The sequence below is a fragment of the Mesoplodon mirus genome, assembly GCF_964341445.2.
Source record: "Mesoplodon mirus genome assembly, chromosome: 3".
Taxonomy (NCBI): domain Eukaryota; kingdom Metazoa; phylum Chordata; class Mammalia; order Artiodactyla; family Ziphiidae; genus Mesoplodon; species Mesoplodon mirus.
In genome coordinates this window covers 150,072,854-150,090,272 of record NC_138978.1, presented here as the reverse complement: position 1 = coordinate 150,090,272, position 17,419 = coordinate 150,072,854, and the positions used below count along the sequence as shown (strand labels likewise).

Below are 17,419 nucleotides of genomic sequence, written 5' to 3'. Positions count from 1 at the left end.
TGACATGGTTTTAGTGTTTCAGTGAGTTAAATCTCTGTTTCTGAAAATAGCTATACATGTTTCTGGAGCTCAGGTGAACTTGAGGTCGACATAGCTTGAGGAAAATGGTGAGTTTCATAGGTTCTCTATAAATGATTTTTTTTAAGTGCATTCCAATTTTGTGATTAATATGGTATACTATGCATTATGGCACATCATGCTGCAAAGAATAATTTATAGTTATTGAAAAGAATTTAAACTTAACCCACCAACAGGTGTTTCATCACAAAATTCCAGGTGCATGTGGCCATAGGAATATTTTCTTCATCTTTACATTTGAAACTGTTATAATCACATTCTGAATGTTCTGATGATTTTTGAAGAGGCTGGAATAGTTCCATTTTTCTTGCTTATTTTTTAGGGGTTCCTTATTTTGCAGATATATTAGAACTGGCTTCAACAAGCAAGCAGGTATCTTACAGGATATTTGGCTAATCCACGATAGGTAAATCTGGCTTTAGCTGCACTGAGAGAGACAATGGAAATTTTGAACTACTCTTGAGTGGGGCTAGGGAGCATAAGCAGATAGGGTAGGGGATCCTTGGAGAAAAAGAACCAGGCATGGCTTTCTTGACAGAAGCCATTTTGTTGTCTAAGCCTGGCCACAATGCTTGCCCTTGCACAGGTCTCAGTAATTAATGATCTTAAGGGAAGAAAAGAATGCAGAAACATTACCTGTTATTAGGCAAGAGAAGTTCTAAAGAGTCCCAGTTCTCTTTCAATGGCAAAGATTAGCCTGAAGTGCTCAGCTACCAGATCAACTGGAACCTAAGGGATAATGATGTTGACGTTTTATGAACTTCATGACTTCAATCAACTGAAGCTTGAGCTCTGTCAATCATGAATATGCTTAAAACTTCTCCAGTTTGTCAGTTCTGGGAGACACTGTTTTGGGAAAGATCCTCAGGGTTCTCCTTACTTGCTGCAAGTAATAAATCCTTCCTTCTCTCACTCTTTGATTTCATTGCATCTTTTGGCTCAACACCCACCAAGAGGCAAACCCAGTTTCTTGGTAACGGGAAGGGAAGAAAGGGCGTAAATGATGTAGAAGCTGCTCAGGAGCTGGAGCGCACAGGGCAGCAGTTCTGCTGGGGTGTGGGGGCTCCTGCTAGAGCCCTCATTGGGCTTTAATCCAGCCACACTGTTATGAAACAGGGGCTCTTTGAAGAAATTACTTGGGTCACGAAGGTCGGAGACTCATGAAGTGCCAGCATCCTCGTGTAATCCTCCCTCCCGTGACCTTGGGATCAATAGCCTAAAGACAAAGGAGGCCTCTGTGCTTCCTATCTCAGGGGCAGGAAGGGGAGCAGAATGCTTCAAGGTGGCTTACATAGCTATGTCTTAAAGCAGACTTGGAGAGAGCAGTGATTCAGAAGGAGGTAAGAAAACTTGGGGGGGGGGCAAGTCCTATCGAAACGTTTAGTGCAGTAAAGTGGTCTGAGGGGTCCACATAAGTACTAAGAACAATGATTATTTAATACAATTTTGCAACCTTAGAGCTGGAAAGGACCTCAGCAACAATCTAGTCCAAACCTTTCGCTGCCATGGAACTCTTCCTTCAAACAAAATGTTCCATAGGAGTCTAAATACAAACCCACATGAAAGCAGGATTGTTCTGGTTGGGGAAGGGTGGGGGAGGGGCTGGGCGAGGTTAGGAAAAAAAAGCTTATTCATAAGATTAGAAAAAAATTTTAAATCATCATGGAAGAAAATCTTTGAATTTATATTTTTATCATAGGCTAAAGAAAACATTGATTGTAAAGTTCCCCAAACGGACACATTAGTAATTTATAAAGTGAAGAGCCTTTGGATTTTAAGGGCATTTTTACTAAAGACATGAGAACAGGGACTCTGACTTTTAGTCTCACGGAAATGAGCCTTGGATGCAAATGTTCAGGTTTCTGGACTATGCTCTGCAGGCTTGGGGCAATGAGTCCCCAAGCCCCACCCCACCAGGTGGCGCCCGTGTTCGGCATTTCCATAACGTTTAGTTCTCTCCTCAAGGGTCAGACAGCCTGCCTCGTGTTTCGTAGGTTTAGATAATCCGACTGGCTGTTACGCTCAAGAAAACAACACTTGTGTGCTTCTGTTTTAACCTCCTTCCCTTTCACTTTCGTTCCAACTATCCAAATCCGCTTACCCTTGGTGTTGCCGAGGCATCTTAACTTTTCAGAAAAGCAAAGGGAAAACCCCCACCCATTCCAAGGAAGAAGACAGGAAGAGCCTTCTTTCCAGGGGGTCTGGTGCAGCAGGACGAAGGCTGGGAATTTGGAGACATTTAGTTCAGGCTTTGCCAACCACAGATCTCCTCTGGCCTCACTTTCCTCATCCTTAAAATGGCTCTGAGCCCTACCATCCGTGGCATCCCATTGCAGGGGAGTCAGACATACCTCAGCTTAAATTCCGGATCCTAGTTAAATCTATATAAAAGAGGGATGTCATCTAGTATGGTTACCGAGGTTAAATGAAAAGATTCGTGGCGCCGGTGGTGTCACAAAATGGGTTTATTATTATTGGTTTCCTTTGTTAACTCATTACCCTCCGGAGGGACGCCCCTCAGTGGAGAAGTCTGAGAAATTACCCATGTCTTTCGTTCTCATTTTATTCATATTCAAGGGAGGTTTTAGAACTCTAGGCTGCAACTTGCTAAGAGATAGCTAGCTGACCGTGAGGTGCCGGCTGCCACTTCTGAGGCAGAAATCGGGGGCTGCTATTTCACAAACACCCCGTCAGGGCCCTTCTACCTCCCCAGCCGCGGCCCTCAGGCCTCGGCCAGCGACCAGAGAACCTCAGGCGGCGGGTTCCCAGCCTCCCGCCTCCCACCTTCCAGGGCCAGCGAGAGCTTCCGAGACACGCGCCGCTCAGTGGGGAGTGGCCTCGGCCCCGCCCCTGTGCGTGGCCACATTGTTGCGCCGAGGCGTTTCAAGGGGCGTGTCGCGGTTGCTAGGCGACCACACCGCTCCCCTTCCCGCCCCTGCTGCTCCTCTGGCAGTTGTCGACCCCAGCCAGTCCCGAGCGGACGCGCTGGGAGCTGCACTGTGTGGAAGAGAGGTACCGAGGAAACGTCGCGGCCCGGGAGGCAGCCGCCCCAGCTCAGGTGGACGCTGCTCGCCTGACCGTCCAAACGCCGCCCCTCCCTCCGGGGGGTCCGGAGCTAACGGATGGGAGGCACAGCTCGCGGGCCCGGGCGGAAAGATGCGGGGCCGCCAGGAGACGGACTGCCGCCCCAGCCGCGGAGGTAACGGCGCCGGGGGATAACGCGCTGGGGCTCCCGAAGGAGCCGCTGCAGCTGGCAGGCGAGGTCGGGGGGCGTGGATGGACTGGGCTGGAGGTTGAGCGAGCCCCCAAGCAGTAAGGACGAGGGAAGGGGTCTGACTCCCTCTCCGGGACTGGCCCACCCTCTTCCTCTCCATCAGCTCCCCTGCCCCCAGCCCAGCGCGGGAGTGGGCTAGAAAGGAGTTAGGCAAAGAAGAATTCCCACCCTGGGGATTATTTCTGAAGTCCTACATCGGGGGTATATGGTAGGAACTCTGAGAAGCTGGGATGTTTTTGGTGGGGCTTTTTAGCAAACTGGGGGACACAGGGAGCAATACCTTTTCCAATAAGCCCTGTTGCTCAGAGCAGATAACCAAGGGCTTTGCCGTGAGGGGTGTAGGTGAGGGGCTCTGCCGAGTAGGACTTTTTGTGGATCGTGTTTTGAGAGATTCTCCACCTTTCATAGGATTTTACACCTTAATGGAGAGTAGGGACCACCTGCCCACTTCATTTGCATGGAGACTACCTTTGGGTAATTTCCTTTGGCTATTTATAGGAAATCTTGTAGGTCTTCAGTCTGTCTTCTTCTTTGTAAATGTGGACGTCTGTCCCATTTTGTTTGTTTTATTCGTGCTGTTGGCAAAGAATCAGTCACATCCAGAATTTTTGGTTCTTGTCAATGAAGCAGTTCCCGTAAAGGTATAATTTTATCAGAATGTAAGCATGTTTTTTAAAAAGAGAACATTCCAAAAATAATTTGTAGTGGGTTTTCTGTTTGGTTTTTGTTTTTCGGGTTTTTTTTTTCTCTTTGTACTCCTATAACACATCGATTAAGAAAACTCTGGAATTTTACAAAACAGTTTTTATAAGCCACTAAAATATTCCAGCATAGTTTTAAAGATTAAAAAAAATTCTTCCCTTGCAGCTGGCTCATTATCATTGTATTCATAGTATATCATGTAAAAATGATACAATGAAATGCTGATGTGTGTTACTGGGAAATCCATGTTCTTGGTGGCAGATGAAATACATTATCCAGCGCCATCCTGTGGATTAAATAAATCCTCTCCGTCTTTTGTGTTCCCTTACAGCGGTGGAGGGAGGCACAGCGTTAAAGAGCAGAGAAAAATTATCATTTGGCATTTAGCTTCCACCATCCACCCGAAAATTAAGTGGGTAAAGATGTGAAATCCAGTACGTTTTGTAATTTAGAGAATCCCTATAGTATTTGCTGTAGAATTCACTGTAGTTTTCTACAAGTTAGATAGATGTTAAGTAGGAAAGTAAATAAATAAATATAGAGAAAGCCCTAAGAAGGCCTTTTATTTCTTGCTTGTGAGACCCAGAAGTGCGTAGACTGGAACTATTCTTCCCTTTACAACATGTGGCCAACGGCTCAGAGAGGAAGGTAGAGTAGCCAGCCAGTGGTAGAGCTGAGATTAGAATCCAAGTCTCCGACTTGAAAATACAGTTCTCTGTCTTGTTTGTTTGTTCTGGTTAGCTTTTAGGCTTCAGATTTCAACTAGCCTTCGTTTTCAAGTAGTAAGTTAAATGAGATTCTTTTGATGGTCCCTATTGTTAACAACATTCAGAAAGTAAGACGTATTTTAACAATTTCAAACTATAAACCTAGAAATGCTGTCCTTTCTTTAAAAATAAAAAAAGGAGGAAACGTTGGGTTTCCTCCCTTCCTCTGCCAAATACCCCTGTGGTGTGTATTCAGTGCCAAAATGCAGTGTGGACATTTGTTTGTATTAATTATTCTTTGTAGCAGATATGAAGCAGTTAAAGGGTGTTTTGGAAATACAAATTTATATACTTCAGTTACTGACAGATTTTATCTGTAATCCTTTCAACTAGATTGGATGATTTTGTCTATGATAGTGTCGTGATAATAGATGAAACCAAAGGCTCACCCTGTTCAAATGCACTCTGCAATCCTTCTGAACCACCTCTACCCAGAAGACTAAATGTAAGTAAATGAAGTAATTCTTTGAGCTCTAATGGGCCTGGAAAGGAGGAAGTGCTACTTTAAATGGTCAAGGTACAGGTACAGGTCACTGGTAACCCAGGCTCTTTTTTATTCACTTTTGGTTTCTCTTGACTTTGAAATAATTTCTGTGGTCCAAGTTCAGCTTTTCAGAATGATTTTGATTTGGAGCCCACCTATTCCTTTCAATCCACTGGGGTAAATAGGGAAAAAAACGACATGCTACTTTTATCTAGATAGTGTTTGTTTGTTTTTTTGCGGTACGCGGGCCTCTCACCGTTGTGGCCGTTGTGGCCGTTGTGGCCGTTGTGGCCGTTGTGGCCGTTGTGGCCTTTCCCGTTGCGGAGCACAGGCTCCGGACGCGCAGGCTCAGCGGCCATGGCTGACGGGCCCAGCCACTCCGCGGCATGTGCGATCTTCCCGGACCGGGACACGAACCCGTGTCCCCTGCATTGGCAGGCGAACTCTCAACCACTGCGCCACCAGGGAAGCCCTAGATAGTGGTTATTTTTTTTTTGATAGAATGATATGTACAGTGTATTATGATGGCTCATTTTAACAAGAACAAGAAACAGAAAATACCTCTGAACTTACAGATCTGCAGATTTTTCCTGCACGGTAGAAATGCAGTCCTAGCTTATTAGTATGCTTAAGAGAACCATTTTATAGATCATAAATGAAACTTGAGCAATGCATTTTGGTTTCGATGCATTTAATCATTTTGGAGCTTGCAGACATTTAGCTTTTGACACCGTTTTATGTTTAAGAGAATAAATTAATTCCCATTCCCTCGGCACTCATAGAGAGGTAGGGAGAGCAGGGTTTTGGACAAGTTCCATGACAGGGAGAATCTATCCCGTGACTTTAAAATTTGCTGCATATATCATCAACGAACAAACTGAATAATTGTGTAGACTAATTTATCAATAATTCTCCTTCATATTTCTGTTTAAGACCTAAAATTATTTCTATGTAAAACACTGCTTGCATTTTTCATAGTCCTTCCCAACGGTTTGTCAGCTTTTGCCACTAAAAATCAACCCCTTCACTACTTTCAAGGCTAATAATATTACAAAATACGGGCTACATATATTTGGAAGGCTGGTCACCCTATTTTTAATCTCCTTTCCAAAGTGCACTAAGTTTCCATTCTCCACAAGCTTATTGTTTTTAATATGTAAAAATCTCTAAGAGCTCCAGAACCACCTATATACTCGTGTGTTGACTATCAGATTTCATGGTTACTTCCTGACAATTAGCACATCTCTCTGGGAAACTTTTACAGTCCGTCATCATGTGACTTAAAGTCCATTTTAACTTTACTTCAGAGTTGGCCAGTGCTAATCACCATATAGTAGGGCAATTAAATTGTATGTTTCAGGATCAAAATGAATTTTTTTACTGTGTGGTATTCAGAGTAACACAGCTTGCAAAACACAAGATTTTAGATTCTAAAACAATGCTGTCTTTGCAAAATTTGCTGAAAAAAGTGCTTTTGACCTCTTAGTAACACTTATAGTTCATTATGCCATGACTCCATTGCGAGACGCTATTGCTCATTTCACAAAGTGCTTTGGCTTCCTTGTTTATCCAAGATGCCCTTACATTCTTGTTGTAAACTATAAATCATCTGCTCATAGGCTTTTATTGGGTTAGCTTTGTGTTGCAGAGATTTAGGGTCGAGAATGAGGGAGGGGGTGGTGTTTTATATCTGGACGAGAAGGATGTTCCTTTTCTGAATTTCTCAACAAGATCTTTAAGACTTGATTAACGCAGTTGAAGATTCTATTTGAAATGTCAAGAGTGCTCCAAATTGATCAGCTCGGTGCTTTGTGACCACCTAGAGGGGTGGGATAGGGAGGATGGGAGACGCAAGAGGGAGGAGATATGGGGACATATGTATATGTATGGCTGATTCGCTTTGTTATAAAGCAGAAACTAACACACCATTGTAAAGCAATTATACTCCAATACAGGGGTGTTAAAAAAAAAAAAAGAGCGCTCCAAATTAACAATGTACATGAAGCATTCTTAAATAAAACAGGATTAATCTGGCATTATTTGTCTCTCTGGATATAATTACATAGTTAAAATATTTGAAGTCGATTGCAGACATTGGTCAGTTATTGTGATTATCACCCTAGACTAGAAATATATAGTGTTTTGTAACTACTTTAACATGTGTGAAAATTCTAGATTCTCCTAGAACGGAAGGAAGATTTTATTTATAGCACAGCAGACTTGATACATAATTGATTCAGAGCAGTATTTGAGTTATTACAGGAAAGGAAAGAAAGCTAAGGTGAGAACCCCTCCCTGTGTGAAAAATTTCTTTCTGGAATTCTTCAGATTCATTGGAGGTTCAAACCTTGACAGTCCTCAGGGGACTAGACCTGAAGTGTCTTGTTCTGTTCTGGAAGCCACACTTGCAGAGAGATATACCGTGCAGCCCATAACGTGTTGAGAACGTGAATAGGATATAGTAAGGCAGCCTGACCCAGGCTGTGTGAGGTGGAGGATGTGATGGGGATGATGAGCCTCGAGAAAAAATGGTGAAGGCAGGACAGCCCCTTTTAGGTATCTGAAGGGCTTTAACATGGAAATTTGGACACTCCTGTGTAGTTCCGGAGGGCAAAATAAGACTTAATTTGCAGAGAGAGAGATTTAGGCTCACTTTAAGGAAAAACCATGAGTCAGGAAATCCAAATGACATCCTTAATCTTATTGTAATAGTTCTGTGGAAGTTAAATTTCTGTTCTTATTAACAGTCTGTACCTGAGACCCTCTCTTTACCACAAACAGAAATGAATACCTCCAGAGCCAGCACAGCCTTACATGTAGGTAGAGTAGGTGAAATGCCCAGGGGTGGACCCTGGACCACAAATACCTTTCCTACCAGCTTGTCATTGATGACCGCGGGTCCTAGAGAGTCATTCCCTTGGGTTAAGGCATTGCTCTTTTTAAAGGTCAAATATGTCTGGAGAGATAACCCATTAAATTGCATGGCAAGTTGAAAGGAGGTTTTATGTGGGGGAGAAAGTGGGTGAGGTGTTTCCATGCATCCTAAGGGAAGGCTGATTGTGCAGGCCTTCACGGAGCAGAAGGCATAGTTAATGCCAGATGTCTGGTGGAGGGAGTCTGGAACTGCAGAGGAAGGCACCACAGAGAGAAAAGAGAAGCTGAAAGGGGAAAGGGAGGGTGTATTGGAGTTTAAACAATATATTGAGAATTTTGCCTAATTGTTACCAGTGTTTTTAACATGTTTTATAGTTTCTGAGGGTCTTTCACATATATTATTAATTATAATTTGATTCACACAACATCCTGCAAGGAGGTATTATTATCCACATTTTAAAGATAAAGAAATTGAGGCTAAGAAACTGGGCTAAAGGTTAAGCCTACCCTGGGACCTACAGTTTTTGAGCAGTGTAGCCAGGACCCCAACCTAGGCCTTCTGACTTCACATTTCTTCAGAATGTGTCCCCAGGATTTTAGCAGTAAATATTTAGATGCATTTAGGTTAGGTAGTAAAAATTTAAGGAAAACTGGTTTAGATGCATGCAAATATTTGGTTTTGTTATGTAAATCTACCTAAGACCAAATAATTATAATTCCCTAGTTCAGCCAAACCTATCTCCTAATAGATTGTAGTGCCTTGAGGTAACCTGTTTTTTGGCACTTTTATAATTGTGAACAATTAGTGCTCATGTGAATGTTAGATGGATGGATGAGGCCTTTTTTTTCCATCCCTAAAAACAGGAATGGTTATTTGACTTAATTGCTGATAAACAAAATGTTGCATTATATTTACATCTTAGCAAGGTATTTAGGTTCTGTCTGCCAGCCTGTGTTTTATTTTCTTGACTAGTGATAGTTCTCTATTTTGGTATCAGAGATCTCTCCTGGTCCGTATCTTGCCTCTTTATTGAGAAACTCAATGCCAAAGTATGGCTACCGTTGTACTGGCTGCTTTGCTTACATGTAAGATGGTGCAGTGCCTCATTTTTGTAACTGTAGTACTATATAAATGTTTAAATTGATTAAATGACCTAAAAGAAGCAGGCAGGAACTAATGTCGTGCTTTTATAACTAAATAAGGGGCTGTCTAAAGTATGCCAACACTTAATTTTTTTTTCATCCCTTTTTTGTTTTTTATATTTACATCTTTTATATTTTTATTTATATAGGTGATGGGTCAGGTGTTGTTTGCTTAGGTTATATTAAAATTCTCTTTTTTAAATGGTTGGCCACTTTGGATCATTACCTTATAATTTGCGTTATATTTTAAGAGATCATAAAGATAGCTCAGAGCTTCTCTGGAATTATCTACCCCTGATCGTAGAGGCTCTCAATCATACAGATCGGGGGTAAAGTTCTTCAGGGTCTGTTTAGAAAAATAGATGTTCTTTGAAGTATCCCAGCCCTTTTTTTTTAAAACAACAGTTTTTAGCACTTTTTTTCTTCTTTCCTTCTAGCACATTCTTATATTTTTCTTAGTATTTTTTTTAGCGTTTGGCTTTTTCATTGTCTTTCCCTCCATCGAGTTTCACAGAATCTTATTTCATTTCAGAGGTATTTAATAAGTAGAGTTTTCTTCTGTGGGTTATTGTTCCTTGCAGGAAAAGGTGATGCCAAATCAAGTAAAAAGAGTTGTATGCCTTTGTCACGTAGGCGTTTGCTGAGGGAGACTAGTGTATGTGTCTATGAGCAAGGGAAGGAGAGAGAAAGGAGACTCTTTGTCTTTAGGAGAGTTTTACAAGCAGCACCCTGGGGCCTTAGATTCTCACTGCTATTCATCAGATACATAAAGAATTGGCCTTGGTGATCTCAAGAGTTCTCTCTGGATTAGAAATTTTGTGATTCAGTGAACTGAGATAGAAAGATGCGATCATTTATTTGGGGACCCAGGAGTAGATGATGAGGCCTTGGTTGATTCCAGGGCAAGGTCAACATTCAGCCCTACTGGAGAATAGTACAGGCACTAGGAGAAGCTGGTACCAGGTTATGTTAATGTTCTGGACCAAGATTCAGAAGACCTGGGGATCACATCCTGCCTCTGTCCCTGTATCATTTACAGAACACTTTAATATGTATTCATTTGCTCCTGGTACATGCCCTTAAGATTTGGGAAGATACCTGAAACAGTTTGTGAACAATATAGGACAGTATATATATAACAAGGGCCAGATTACGTGGTAGACTCGAAAAGCTGCAGCTAAGATGTGAGTGGAGCCATAGTTAGTATGGGCTTGGAGTAGTTCTAAGTGGAAGAGGGAGGACTAGCATTGGGCTTTGAAAGAGCGTAGGATTTGAGTGGATGGGGTGAAAAGATTCTCGGTAGGAAGACATACCAGTTAGAAGGAATCTAGCATGTTTCGGGTATGGTAAGATGACCGTCTTGTTTTGAACAAAGGGAGGCCTATGTAGTGGGGCTGGGGTGGCCACAGCAGTCAGGGAACCTAAGGATTAACATAACACGAGTTTCTAGAGACTCCTGCTTTTCTTATCTCACTTTTGGGCCTTTTAACTACACAACTGGCATGTTTTGTTGTTTTGTTCAGTCAGGGGGACGATTCTTTCGTTCTTCCACCGTTTTTAGTGACTTTAACATAGATTCACTTCTCTTTGCCGTAGATCACCACTGAGCATTTAACAAGAGATCCTACTCAGTGCTTCCTGAATGGAGGTGAGATGAAGGTAGAACAACTATTTCAAGAATCTGGCAACAGAAGATCTGATACTTTTCAGTCAGATGGCATCAACGACTCTGAAAAATGCTCTCCTACAGTTTCTCAGGGTAAAAGTTCAGATCGTGTGAATACAGTAAAATCCAGCAGTTCATCCAAAGCATCCAAAGTGTTGCCTCTGACTCCAGAACAAGCACTGAAGCAGTATAAACACCACCTCACTGCTTATGAGAAGCTGGAAATCATCAATTATCCAGAAATTTACTTTGTGGGTCCAAATGCCAAAAAAAGACATGGAGTTATCGGTGGTCCCAATAATGGGGGTTATGATGATGCAGATGGGGCCTACATTCACGTGCCTCGAGACCATCTAGCTTATCGATATGAGGTGCTGAAAATTATTGGCAAGGGCAGTTTTGGGCAGGTAGCCCGGGTCTATGATCACAAACTTCGACAGTACGTGGCCCTGAAGATGGTACGCAATGAAAAGCACCTCCATCGCCAAGCAGCCGAGGAGATCCGGATTTTGGAGCATCTTAAAAAGCGGGATAAAACCGGTAGCATGAACGTTATCCATATGCTGGAAAGTTTCACGTTCCGGAACCATGTTTGCATGGCCTTTGAGTTACTGAGCGTAGACCTTTATGAGCTCATGAAAAAAAACAAGTTCCAGGGTTTTAGTATCCAGTTGGTTCGCAAGTTTGCTCAATCCATCTTGCAATCCTTGGATGCTCTCCACAGAAACAAGATCATTCACTGTGACCTGAAGCCAGAAAACATTCTCCTGAAACGCTATGGGCACAGTGCGACTAAGGTCATTGACTTTGGGTCCAGCTGTTTTGAGTACCGGAAGCTTGACACCTATATCCAGTCTCGGTTCTACAGAGCTCCAGAGATCATCTTAGGAAGCCGCTACAGCACGTCCATTGACATGTGGAGTTTTGGCTGCATCCTTGCAGAACTTTTAACAGGACATCCTCTCTTCCCTGGAGAGGATGAAGGAGACCAGCTGGCCTGTATGATGGAGCTTCTAGGGATGCCACCACCAAAACTCCTGGAGCAATCCAAACATGCCAAGTACTTTATTAACTCCAGGGGCCTACCTCGCTACTGTTTTGTGACCAGTCGGGCAGATGGGAGGGTTGTGTTTGTGGGCGGTCGTTCACGGAGGGGTAAGAAGCGGGGTCCCCCAGGCAGCAAAGACTGGCGGACAGCACTGAAGGGGTGTGATGATTACTTCTTCATAGACTTTTTGAAAAGGTGTCTTACCTGGGACCCCTCTGCCCGCCTGACCCCAGCTCAAGCACTAAGACACCCTTGGATTAGCAAGTCTGTGCCCAGACCTCTCACCATTGAAAAGGTGTCAGGCAAAAGGGTAGTAAACCCTGCAAATGCTTTCCAGGGCCTGGGTTGCAAGCTGCCTCCAATTGTACGAATAGCCAATAAGCTTAAAGCTAACTTAATGTCAGAAACCAGTGGTGGTATACCTCTGTGCACTGTATTGCCAAAACTGATTAGCTAATGGACAGCTGGTGTGCTCAGAGATGATATGTAGGTATTTTTAATCATCTTGCAAACCTGAAAATGGAAAAAAAGAAACAACACCAAGCCCATTAATGGATATGTTTTTGGTAGACTAGATATCTTTTTTTAACAAGGCAAAGCATTTTTATATGACTGTAAAAGAACTCTTGAAGGGCTAATTACCTAACCAGCTTGTATTGGCCATCCTGGGATACATAGTAAAAGACTTTTTATAAGTCAGTGCATCTTTTGTTATTATTGTCAGGTGTTCACCAACCTGTGTATTATTCTGTGGGTTTAAATCCTTTTCTCTCAAGGTAGACGATATACCAGAAAGTATATCCTGAACGTTCACTTCTAGTCTCCCTCGGCATCTGTTCCAGAGGCTTAATTTGGGACATGGCCGTAGTTATAGATGAGACTGAAAACTAGATCTGCCGCGCACTCCAGACCCCACATGGGTATAGAATGCCTTAAAGAAGCTCACATGTAGAGGAAGAGAATTACATTAAAACCCCTTGTTTAAAAAACAGAGCAAAATTCTCAGAAAGAAGTTCAGACTTGAGGTGAAAATCAATAAGCAACTCTCCTGACATGATAATATTTACTGGGTGCTTATTAAATGTCAGGTTATTCGATCTTGACAGCAATCTTACAAGTGTTAGAAATCAGGGCTCAGAGAAGCCTGGTAATGGGCTCAAATACACCTTTGCTCCAACACCCTGGGGAGCTGGCTTTTGAGCCCAGATGGCTCAGTCTTCAAAGTCCAGGTTCAACCCACATGTAACACTCCCTCTGCTGGTGGCTGTGTGTGCGGGTCGGGTGGGGGGGTTCACACCGATTCTTCCTGCTGACACAACCTAATCTGGCCCACCTACTCTTCAGAAAGGTGAGGGGACTGAAGCCTCCAGAACAAACAGGCTGCCCCAGGGCCCTTCCGGGGCCGGACATGCTGCCCAATCCGTAAAAGAGCCCAGAATCACCACAGCAGAGGCAGTGATCAAAGCGCCTTGCGAATTTTAACCTTCATTTCCTCGACGTCCTTTCACTGGCTAAAACTGAAGTCTTTAAAACTCAGTATTTGCCAGATCAACCCTCCACTTCGCTCTTTCCACATCATGTCCCTAAAACAATTCCCCCATCAGCCTTGTCCCATCCTACCACCAAAGAGCAGGAGACAGACCCACCGCCCGGCCCCCAGCCCACACCATGCCTTCCATACCAGCAGGAGAACATGTGGCTGCCCAGGAGAGTGCTGGTGAGTAAAGGGAGGTCAGCCTTTTTGACGCAGTACTTCAAAGCACGCAAGAAGCATCTCTGCAACAGTTCGTCCATTTGCTCTGCAAGGAGAAGACAAGAACCACATCCTTCCTGAGGGCCGCAGAAGGCCCGCGCAGCACAAGATAAGTCCCCGCACGGTGACATCCGTACCTCACCCCTCAGCTCTGAAGGAGCCCATTCCCAGGCACCAAAGCTCCCAGACTCTCTAGAACACTGAGCCTTTACAGAGGTCTGACCCCACAGAGGGGGTCAGGCCACAAAGCCCCACCCAGCCAGGCGCGGATGCTTCTCTGATAGAGAAGTCAGAGCCAGAAGAAAACTAAGAGGGCCGTGTAGCTGGGATCAGTCCAAATAGCAGAGCCGACGGGTATCCAGGGAAACGCGACATATTCGGAAGACTCCCAGGTAAGATGGCAAAGGGCTGTGGCACCACCCTCACCAAAACTAAGGCCTTTCCCCGCCCCTCCCGGAGCCCTGGCGCCGCTCTGGTGGGAAGCAGAGCCGAGCGCTTCAGTCCCTACACTGAGAGGCGAGCGCCCTGCTCCTGCCAGAGCTGTACCTTGAAGGGTCTTGCTGTCCGTGGGCTCTGGGCTCAGGCCCCCGACACTGGGGTCTTCTGTAGCTTCCGACGGGGACTTCTCCCCACACCTCTGCTCAACCTCCCCCTCCTCCTCCTCTCCCGCCAGGGTCAGGCGCCTCATGTCTCCCTGCAAGGTGGTGTCTGCCTGGACAGACCCCTTCTCTTCACTGAGATCTGGGGGATCCAGGGCCAGTGGAGCAATGGATGGTGGAGAGGACTTGTCTCCAGATCGCCTGCAAAAGCCTCATGTCAGAAACACTGAGCAGCAGCCACAACACTCTCCAGCCCCGGTCAGGGGGTCAGCAGGGGTCCAGAGAGAGTAAGACCCACAGGCAGGGGTGTCCAGGAGAGGCCAGAGAACCTGGGTGTGCCTCTCAACTCTGTTTCCAATTCTGGGCCCAGAGAAGTCCCATGCCTCAGTTTCCTCATCTTTGAAATGGGGAGAGTAATTCTTGCCTCCTCCTTAACCCAAACAGAAATTCAGGGACAGAGAAAAATTAAAGACAACATAGTTAAAGTGGAGCTCCCCTTCCAAAGTATTCCCTTCATAGAAATTAAATATAAAACCATTTTGAATTAAATAACCAAATGAAGATTGCAAACGCATCTGTAGTACCAGGTTGGTGAAATACAAACCCAAGGTTGAGCGTATGGAACAAATTACAAACACCTGGACTGCTCAAGACTGCTCAAGACTGCTTCTGTGTTAAATCAGAATGCAATCTAAAATAGATAAATGACAAGGACCAACTGTATAGCACAGGGAACTATATTCAATACCTTGTAATAACCTTTAATGGAAAAGAATCCGAGAAAAAACATATATGTATATATCTATATCTAGAATCACTAGATATACTAATGGTCACTAGAATCACTTGGCTGTACACCTGAAACTAACACAACACTGTACATCAACTATACCTCAACTGAAAAAAAAGAATGCAATCTAACCTGCAGAGTAGAGATTACAATGGCTTTATGCCACTAAGCCTTATGAAGACAGGAAAAAAAGGGACGCCACATAGCAGAGCGGTAAAAACAAATTATGTTGTTAACTAAGATTATGCAAGTCAAACAAAGTTTTACTAACAGCCGCAGCAAGGCTTATTAAGTATGGCTACTAGTGAGGCCAGAGCGTATGTTTAGGCTATTCTGATCAGGTAAATACCGTAAGTGTTTTCAAAGGGCGGGAAGAGGGGAGACTGAGGCAGCCACTGATAAAACAATTTAGACAACAGGACCTTAACTGCCCAGACTAACAGTCAGAAAACAAGGTGCTGGGAGTACGTGAGTAAGCAGCCCTCAGATGCCTGCTGAAACCCACACTGATGAGGCTGTACCTCCAGCAAACCAGGGCTTGGCCAATACTTGTAAAATAAGTAACTCCAAGACTGACTCAAAACGTAAGGGTAAATCTATACCAACAGGCCACACAACACTTGGCCAGAAGACCAGGTATACTGCTTTCGAGAAAAGCACTACTTACTATTTTGGTTAAATGACAAGAAAATAACCAGAAAATAAACTCACATACAGCTCCAGAGAGCAACCGTCACAGTGAGAAAGTGCAAGTTCTGTAATGAGGAGGAGATCCTAAATGTGGAACTTGAACAACAGGAAAGTCATCAGGTTGTCACCCTGGTGCCTGAGGACCTACTCTACTTTGATTTGGATTCAGATGTGAGAATTCCCGAGCACTCATCATGGGGTCAGAAAATGCCTAAATGTACACGGCAGAAAAGGCTAGATCGACCAGTGCCATAAAAATAAAGAATATCACTGTACTGAGAGGCAGAGAAGACAATCCCTAAGGCCTTCTTCCAGCCCTAGGATTCTATAATTCACCTAGAAAATAAAGTTCTCGGTAATTTCTTTTCTAAACAGGCCAAAAAAAAATCTTTTCTCCACATTTTGCAAGGAAATTAATGTCTAGGGTCAGCAACTTGACTAAGGACACAGCAGGGATCAAAACTCTCGCTTCTCAATCCAGGCCCTGTGCTCCCTCCGCCCACCCAGCTCCCTATAAAACAGAAAAAGCATGGAACCCACCACAAGTGGTCCTGGTAGGTGTGGAGCACAGAGAAGCCCCTTCCCTTCACACCTGAGGTCAGCATCTCGGCTGTGACATGGCAGCAACTCCGATGGCAACGGGGGCTCTGAGAAGGAGGAGGTCAGAGACGAGGGTCAGGGAAAGTCTTCCAGGAGGGCACATGTCAGGACCAGGTTTCTACACATGTGTTCAAAGCACCACGGTTGCAAATCTGAAGCATCCACTTGTATCACAGAGCTAAAACTCGGTGCAGTCTCAATCTTATTCAAATTACCTACACATATGACTTTCAAAAATTCCTTGACCAAATATTCCCTTCTGTGTAAGTAACTCCTCTACTGATGTTATCATTCTTATATTCTTATTATGAACCAAACCCAGGCAGGACTCAGAAGGATATTTAAAGTTCCCTTTCTTCAATTTCAAAAAATAAATTATCTCCCCTATCTTAAAAAAGGCATAGCCATCCTATATGGAAATTCAGAAGGGAGGCCATTCATATGCCTTAAATTAGGCTGAGGGATGCCAGAGGGAAGAGAGAAGAGAGATACAGTGGTACCAACGAAAGGTTCCTTCTGAGTGGGTTCTTTATAACAGGCCTTGCTCTGTATAACATCTATCTAAGAACTGGATGTGTCCAAAATATCAGAAACAACCACATTTACAATAACTACAAAAAACTTCCAAAGCCCAAATGGGAAATCTCTGTCAGCCCACTGTTACTCAGCAATGCTCACACATTGCCTGTAAGGATCGGTGTCCAGCTGGCTAACAGGAGGGGAATATACAAGCCTGGCAACGTTGCCTGGACCCAAGGGAGACGATTCAAGGGCAGATTTCCCAACACCTGAACTTCAAAAAAAACGTTTGCTAATCCGGTGGCTCCACTTCCTGTGCCCATGGGTCAGTTCCTGCCACAGAATCTTTGAATTTGGCTTCTTTCCCAGTTCCTAAAAGACGGGTCTTTGTCTTCCACCCTTGGAATCGTCAATGGCTCAAGAACTTCGGTC

General features: G+C 44.0%; 2 protein-coding genes across 4 annotated transcripts; one reads left to right on the top strand and one right to left on the bottom strand.

The window, feature by feature from the left end:
* Window positions 1-3,072: 3,072 nt before the first annotated feature.
* On the top strand, window positions 3,073-12,493 carry LOC309799739 (dual specificity tyrosine-phosphorylation-regulated kinase 3-like; the record flags this gene model as incomplete). The annotated part of the gene is made up of 3 exons (XM_082613235.1): window positions 3,073-3,277; window positions 5,155-5,266; window positions 10,919-12,493. The coding sequence occupies exons 1-3, from the start codon at window positions 3,201-3,203 to the stop codon at window positions 12,491-12,493; spliced, it is 1,764 nt and encodes a 587-aa protein (XP_082469361.1). The 5' UTR covers window positions 3,073-3,200.
* LOC309799738 (eukaryotic translation initiation factor 2D-like) lies at window positions 12,414-17,411 on the bottom strand. 3 transcript variants are annotated; one of them, XM_082613234.1, is made up of 4 exons: window positions 16,409-17,411; window positions 14,336-14,589; window positions 13,718-13,835; window positions 12,414-12,549 (listed from the first exon to the last, which is right to left on the bottom strand). In XM_082613234.1, the coding sequence occupies exons 1-4, from the start codon at window positions 16,471-16,473 to the stop codon at window positions 12,537-12,539; spliced, it is 450 nt and encodes a 149-aa protein (XP_082469360.1). In that variant the 5' UTR covers window positions 16,474-17,411; the 3' UTR covers window positions 12,414-12,536. The 3 variants fall into 3 exon arrangements, with proteins under 3 accessions (XP_082469360.1, XP_082469358.1, XP_082469359.1); XM_082613232.1 differs by lacking the exon at window positions 12,414-12,549 and having other exon boundaries at window positions 13,571-13,835; XM_082613233.1 differs by lacking the exon at window positions 12,414-12,549 and having other exon boundaries at window positions 13,572-13,835; window positions 15,890-17,411.
* Window positions 17,412-17,419: the final 8 nt, after the last annotated feature.

Bases quoted from the DNA above. Each gene is read 5' to 3' on its own strand.
- LOC309799738 (XM_082613232.1), bottom strand. From the start codon at position 16,473: ATGCTGACCTCAGGTGTGAAGGGAAGGGGCTTCTCTGTGCTCCACACC. The intron at 14,590-16,408 runs GTGGGTTCCATG...AGGCTTTTGCAG, and splicing joins ACCTACCAGGACCACTTGTG to GCGATCTGGAGACAAGTCCT. The intron at 13,836-14,335 runs GTACAGCTCTGG...TTCTCCTTGCAG, and splicing joins GGACAGCAAGACCCTTCAAG to AGCAAATGGACGAACTGTTG.